At 38.9% G+C, this 7,781-nt stretch overlaps 1 protein-coding gene across 1 annotated transcript in view; it reads right to left on the bottom strand.

Annotated features, from left to right (window-relative positions):
* Positions 1–1,275: 1,275 nt before the first annotated feature.
* PLCG1 (phospholipase C gamma 1) overlaps positions 1,276–7,781 on the bottom strand; it is a 58,835-nt gene continuing 52,329 nt past the window's right edge. The window contains exons 25-32 of the mRNA XM_072403203.1: positions 7,557–7,653; positions 6,793–7,017; positions 6,550–6,698; positions 4,927–5,041; positions 3,478–3,639; positions 3,295–3,383; positions 2,588–2,754; positions 1,276–1,897 (exon numbers count right to left, since the gene is read on the bottom strand). Of these exons, the coding sequence (XP_072259304.1) occupies positions 1,855–1,897; positions 2,588–2,754; positions 3,295–3,383; positions 3,478–3,639; positions 4,927–5,041; positions 6,550–6,698; positions 6,793–7,017; positions 7,557–7,653 (1,047 nt within the window). The 3' untranslated portion in view covers positions 1,276–1,854. The remainder of the gene's footprint in view (positions 1,898–2,587; positions 2,755–3,294; positions 3,384–3,477; positions 3,640–4,926; positions 5,042–6,549; positions 6,699–6,792; positions 7,018–7,556; positions 7,654–7,781) is intronic.

The following is a 7,781-nucleotide window of genomic DNA, read 5'->3' on the forward strand; positions in this document are numbered from 1 at the left end:
AAACCTGAAAATCCAAACCTTGAGCAATCCCTTCAAATCAATTCTCAAATGAAACTTTTAAAGGCCAGATGCAGAGAAGCTACCACAGCCATTTTGCTTTTAACCAAATATTCTTTATTGCTCCTCGCTGTATTAGTGGAACAGGTATATAGCAGCCTGAGCTCCTGCAGGGCAATGACTCAAGCAGGACCACAAATTTTGTTTACCCCCCCCCCATAATAAAAAGTAGTAACACTAATTTTATCTGCTATATTCTAAAACACTAACCAGAGGTAACAAATGTTGGAGTTCCTCCACTGCTGTAGCACATCAGTTCAGTTTTGACTCCAGCAATACACTGTACATTTTCTTTGGTTGTTAGATGAGGCGGCCATTTAACTAAATTACCAGAAAACCTCTAGAGCTTGAAATGTTCTATGAACAGAGATAAGTAAGCAGCTTTGGTCCTGAAAAAATTAGTGGGTTTGTAGGCACTGAAAGTGCCAAAAGGAAGCATCTAGAAATACAATAAGATTTAAAAACATTGTCATCTATCTATTAAGGACAAAAGTGTATTCTGATAGGCTGCCATGAATGGATAAGTGACAATGTTCTTTTAAAGGGAATCTGTTGCAATGTTTATTTTATTACTTTGCCCAAATAAATACTTCTTTAGCTTGCTTCCCAGGATTTTTAAAGCAAGGTACATTTTGACTGGTGTGGGTTTCTAAGGTGTATACTAAAACTTAGGTGCTCAATCTGCAAATCAAAGTACCAGATATATCTTTTAGCTTTAGGTGTTAAAAAAGAGAGCAAAAGGACCAGTGAGCATAGAGGTATTGAGGCCCCAGAAATCCAAACATGTTGCTTTAAAGCATACTAAGATATTGCGGACTTTCTTGAAAATGCAAGCTGCCTGGATTGTAAACATTTTTAATTTAAAACCAAGACAAAGTGTGTGGCCCAAAACTGATGAATTTGAAAGAAGATCGGTTATAGAGTACAACATGACAGGCAACTAGCTTTTTCAAAATGATAAAATAGCAGCCAAGGAATTTGCTTTATGAAAGATTCTACTCAAAATATTAAAAGAGAACAACAATTCATGTTGTTCACAGCAATCAGATTCTGCAGAACGAATTCCCCAGCTCCACCCCCCCTCTTTCCATCACTTCTGGCACCAGAACCCTTTATATGGACTATAAAAAGTGGGCGTGCATAACTTTCCCCGCTGTTCATTAACAGAAGCCAAGACACAACCTTCTAGAAACTTACCGAAACTATATGATGCTGGACTGACCTTTTGAAGGCTGAATGTTTTATTTAAAACCAAAAAATACTGTGGAAATGTAACTTGAAATGTAACATACATAACATTGAAAAAGATCCAGAAATGTGGCTCTTGTACTGCTAGAGCCCAGGAATGTACTTGGTAGTAACAGAACGGGTGATGTTGGGAATGAAAACACTTATTAGACTTTAGCTTTCTCTTTTCACAGTTTGATAGACAATGACTGAATATGAAGCAAGAGGCTGTCCATAGCATTGAAATGGCTCGACATAAACCCAGTTTTTTGTGACCAGCCCCACGAATATACAAGGCTTTATATATAGAAAGAGTTTCCTAGAGTTTGTGCTGCAGATAAACTGTTCCCTTTGCGGGAACATCCTTTACAGAACAAAAAAACACCCACTGGGAGGTTTTCGTAGCGGAAAAGTTATGTTGTCGAATGTGCAAAGTTCACATCTCCACGCAGCTGAGCTCCCGACTTAGGCACTTTATTCGCCTGGGCGAAGGGTAGACAGAAACTGAATTCTGGCTATGGAAAAGTCTTGGTGGTCTCCAGAAACATTGACATTCCATTCACCACCATTCTATAACCTGTTATCACCGCTTAGGCGTGTCTTCCGTGGCATCCTGCAACAATAGGAGAAATAGGGTGTAAATACTGGGGACATCACAAGTTTTTCTCTCAAACCAAAGGAACGGCAGAGGTTACACAGAAAACAATGGCAAAGCACTGAATACATGATTGTCTGCAAACCTTAACTTTACCTACACAAAATATTAGGAGTAAAGCATAGTTTGGTAAAAAAAGATTCAATTAACAAAGATGCTGTTTTCCTAGTCAGCTGCCACTTCCTTGATATTTTGTCTCATCAAGCTCATATCTTTTACACCTTAGATCAGTGGTCGCCTTTTAGACGTCACAGATCACTAATTTCACAGACTCCGGTCCACGCATGCGCTGTGTGCCACTCAAAGGGGAAGAAACTTTCCCCAAAGTGACTTCATAATGCCCAAACCCACCCACCGCCCTGAGCCTGTGATCCATACAGGGGACATGGACTGCGGCTCTGCCCAGTGTGCCCCCCCACAGTGGGGTCCTTCTCCTGATTTTGCTGGGGGACACACCGGTCAGAGCCACAGACCACCAAAATTTGATTGCGGTCCACCGGTTGTCAATCACTGCCATCTGGGAAACCTGCTTTTTTTGAGCTTTACATTTTTTTATTTTACCCTATTAAGATGATAAAAAGACTGATATATATATATATATATATAGATATGTGTATATGTACTCAAACATATGTGTTCAGGTCTTACCTTCTCTCCCTCTCGAAAGTATCCGCCATTTCTTGTGAAATTCGGAAATCATCTAGCTGATGTGCAGGGTATCGAGAATCTCCTATTCCATCGCGTAGTCGACCAGCTAAGGGGTCACTGATCCGTTCTCGGGGTGCTGCTGCACCATTAATCTCACCATTCTCTTGCTGTAATTTATGAAGCAAGTATTGTTAATACAAGCAAACTATGGCACTACAAATCACCAAGCCCAATGTAAAAAAACCCATACCAACCAAGCAATTAAAGATTTTCTGTGGTATAAAGTATAGTATAAAACCAACATGTTTTTTTATTTGGGACAGAGTAGGAAATAATCACAACCCAGGTTAGGTTTGTGGGGGTTTTTTTTTTGGGTAATCCAGGTCCCATTTGATACATTTTTCCTTCACTTCCTTGTCCTGTAGGTACAACAGAAAGTCAGATCCATCCAAAGAGAAAGTTGGGAGTCTACAATATATGCTATTCTTGCACTATGATGCAACATCTGCTTTAGGTTTGGTATCTGGGAGGAGGTAGCTTTGAACAAGGTGCTTCTTTATATATGGCACATCCATTACAGCGACCATTGTCCGTGAAGAAATCAAGGACAGTCTACCCCTCTTATTCTTCCTACCCATCATCTCATGCATTACTAATAACCAAGCCAATCATTGTCCAAATACTGATATGCTTCACAATCCTCTCACCTTGGCGGGGCAGATGTCTAAACGTATGAGAAGGGATGCCAGCTCCAAGTCTTCACTGTAGTTATTTTTCAAAGGAACTGATCTGTATCCTGAAAAATACACACACAACCCTCTCCGTGATCTTGCAATGGAAACTACATGCAGAAAGGACCCCCCCATCTTCCGGTCTCCTTCCCACATTACCTGTTTTTAGGCCACAAACCGCAAAGGAGGCCTGAGCTAGAAAGTTCTGATCACTGAACATATCTTCCTCATAGACCACAAACCTCAGAAACGCAAGCTCTGGGTTGAAAACATTAAACTGGAATATCTTCACGGGCCAAACCGGATTCAGTCCATTATCAACTGTCAATGTTTAAAAAAAGATAGTTATGTATTGAATGCACTGGAAAATATTTCCTATTCTGAAAGTAATGTTACTAAGGCCACGTTCACAGTAGAAAGCAGCAGAGTTGGCCATGTTTTGTGGTGCAGTCTGTTGTGATGTTGACATAATCATTACAATGAAAAGGACAGAACTCAGAAATGCATGCAGCATTATGTTATAGCAATGCATTTAGTGAGTATGAAAAACCTTACTTTCCATGCAATGTCTGAAGTTTCTGCATAGCAAATACTAAGTGAGGTGCAGTGTACTGTGGTACTCCAACACACAATGTGAACAAAGCCTAGGAGCACATCAAAATAGGCAAATTACACAGAAAAAAAAAAAAAAGGGGAAAGTGCATAAAGCATACTATTAACCCCCCTAGCGGTATTCCTAAGTGTGGCTCGGGGTGGATTTTCCATGCAAAATCAGTATTCCCAAATCACACTCGGAGTACCTAAAAACATAATAAAACCCCACTTACCTTGCTCCCTCGGCGTCCTCTGCCCTCCTGCAGGTTCTGGGGACACGTCCTCCGATCTTCAGCCGCAAACTGCAGGGACATTCTCCCGGGTTTTCCGGTAACGTTGGTGCGGGTGGGAGGAGCGGCGGAAAAATTTTAATAACTTTGTATTGAATTCAATACAAAATAGCTGTATTGCGTTCAATAAAAAAAAATCTTCAAATAATATATATAATTATATTTTATATATATTATCTGTCCAGGTATATTACATGTTTCAATATTTTTTTAACAGATTTTTGTGGGGGTGGTTTTTAGGTATATTATTAAATTTATTAACTATTGGACATATTTTGGTGAGTTATGTCTAAGAAATATAGGCCTACAGTGTAAAATAAATTTCCATGCAAAAAAATTGTACCTCTTTTTGCATGGAAATACGGACATAATTAGACCACTAGGGGGATTAACCTAATAACAAATTGCTGTTAAAGATGTGCCTTAAACCAGCGGTCCAGCTCTTGAAACAGACAGCACTTGTTTTGCCAAATCATCTATTTTGTCAGAGCCAAGGTCAGCCAAATAATAGCTATAGCTAAACACAGGTCCTGTCTTAAAAGAGTATAGATCCTGTCTGCATATATAACTGTTATTCCACACCTCCCTGTACAACAGTTCCATATATAAAAACAGTCTTGATTTATGCATCAAACAAGCAAAAGCCTTCTGCGAGTAGAACAGAATGTGAAGTACAAATACAAAGTGTCACCCGCAGAATCCTCATAAAAATCCCAGATCTTACCTACAAATTCTGTTTTTGCTTTGGCATTGTCATATTCGGCTCCACAGATCTCCACCTCCACAAATGGGCACACAATACCTCTACCGTTTTTAGGCAGATGCCTGGCTCCTAGAATCTGCCAACATAAAACAGATACTTTCAACCAGCTGGAATTAAACAAAGAGCATACAACATTCTGTCAGTGTGTAAGCAATATTATTATTAGCATTTCTATTAATGGCACCCAGGAACCCATGCAGAGAAGCCAGGTTAAAGGGGGGGGGGGGGGGCACCAAGACTCAAAATTTACATAGTGATTATAGTTTTTTTTTTCACATTTTCTTTCTTCTGAACTGATGTGGCTCAATTCTGGAAGATACCTGTAGGGGAAAGAGGGTAATGACAAGGGTAATGACAGGAGCCCAAAGGAAACTATAATGGAAACTCCAACAGGGTATTCTGGTATTCGATTTTTACTTATGACACAAAGGGTTGTAACTTGTATTAGGACGCCTTCATTCCGGCATGTGTAGGTCAGCATGGTATGCAAACTGAGCCCTGCTTTGCTCTTGGATTCAGTAATTTAGTATGCACAACATCAATCAATTATTAATAGCAGTGCTTCAGAAATCTGCATCAATTCAGTTTTTTTTTATATACTATAGATATAGCAGGCTCCAATTCACTTATCTGCCTGCAGTCCATAACCTTACACAGAAAGACCTTCTTTAAGAATTGCCATTGTATATACAGTGAATGTGATAATCTGTGCTGATAGATTCACAAGGCTGCCCACAATTTTAAAGATGGATACACTCGCTAAGATGGCAAAGTTACTTTTTTATTGAAGATGTTGAAAACCTATACTGAAGCATTATACTGATCAAATATGTGTACCGATCATATTAACAAGCATAATGGAAAATACCATTGGGAGAATATTCCCAAAGAGGCACAGAGCCTTGATTTATTGAAGCTTTCCAAGACTAGAGAGAATAGACTATCATGGTAAAACCTTGGTGATCCAGTAAACCTAGAATGGATTTCCTAAAAATCATTTGCTATTAGTTGGCAGAGGTTTTCAATCCTGGATCAAATCCATTCCAGGTTTGCCAGATCAGTCAAGTTCATCCATAATATCTATCTATGAGGTCTATCTTCTTCAGATTTGGAGAGCTTTAATATTCAGGGTCATAGGTTCAATAAGACTTCATTAGAGAAAAAAAAATCCAATGCTGTGTAAATGCCAATTTTGTTCCTAAACTTGCTCAAGTGTTACCTATCATTGTTAAATGCAATCCAGCAGCCCATCCTATTAATAGAAGGGTATTGTTGGACTGTTTGTCACAATGCATTGTACGGAAGACATTTTTGCCTCGATTTCTTTTTTACATGCAGTGTGCGTCAGATATTTCCTGATCACCGGATATAAATTAAAAACAAACTCTGAGCTATATGAAAACTGTAGTCAGCGTTCTTTTTAGAAATTTGCAATGCAAACAATGACACAATTCATAGGTAACGATGCAATAATAGCCAATTGCTCTGAGACAGCAATAATTAGGCGAGCTTCCTGCACTTTAGCACTGCTGTTATCTTGAACATACAGGTCTGGTTCATATTCAGTGAAATAATCTTTTTTACCTCAACATTAACGGTAACTGACTCCACTGTACGAAGGGAACTTTTGTCGAATGGGTCAAATACATCATCACGCATACAGCTTGGTTGCAGAACATAACCGCAGCGACCTCCAGAATGGAACAGAGCCTGGTTCATCTGCATGGGCTTATCTGAAACAGAAAAAAATATGATGGATTAAAAGATGAATTATGCTGCCAATGTTACCCCCCCTTGCTGGCTTCATTCAAATCAACTGATGCTCACCTGGAGTCTGGAAGTTGAGTGCCACCAGCTGGCTGCCACAAATCCACATGGGCAAAGGGTCGTAGTTGGAGGAATCCAAGCGCTGGCCTTTAGGGTAGATACGGGACAGTTGCCGCCGGTTGTACTGCAAAAACTTTTTGCCTTTTTGTTTGTTGACATATTTCTCAGCTTTGGTCTCAGGGAAGGAAGACATATCCCGATAGTATGCCTTATCTGTACCAATCTCTAGGAATGAACAAGAGCCATCAATGTTATACTGCCGTTACTGAATTTATTTCAAAAAAATATAATAATATATATATATTCTGCCACATCCCCCAAATTCTGAACAAGGCAAAAAAAAAAAAAAACACACACAAATGGGACTTTTAGGGCCAAATAGTAAAATGCTAAAAACATTGTAGTTTTTATTGTTCATATTAAAAAACAATTAAAAACATAGATAACACTTGGTTAACACAACAGTAAACGTAGGATCGCTAGAAGAACAGTGTCTCTACGCGTTTCACAGAAACAATGTCTAATTCATCAGGAGGTCTAGAGAATTTCCTGTTCTCCTGCCCCAAGTTCAGAGCATTCTATAGATGTTATATTTAAAGGGTCCCACTACATTACAATAAGGCCAAATAATAATGATTTGATATAAAATAAGCAAGGTGTCAGTGTAATTATAAAAACATAGAAAGACCTTAATCAAAACGGATATATAAATACTGCTTGCAGTATGATCATGTGACATATGAGATATATAAAAAAAGACTTACTTTCTTCATCAAATGGCACAGGTCGGCAGTAAATGACAAGTTCAGAGAGCTCCAGGGCAATTTTCTTTCTGCGCTCCATAATTTTTCCCTCTATGAGCTGATAAAAAAAGAAACAACCCAATAAGGAAATTCACAGAAGATACAACAAAGCCAGATATTAATCTACACCAACTACATTCATTCACTTTAATATCTCAGCTTTCCAATGACATTGCTTCCTCTAAC

Source organism: Pyxicephalus adspersus, chromosome 3 (assembly GCF_032062135.1).
Source record: "Pyxicephalus adspersus chromosome 3, UCB_Pads_2.0, whole genome shotgun sequence".
In the NCBI taxonomy this organism is placed as follows: domain Eukaryota; kingdom Metazoa; phylum Chordata; class Amphibia; order Anura; family Pyxicephalidae; genus Pyxicephalus; species Pyxicephalus adspersus.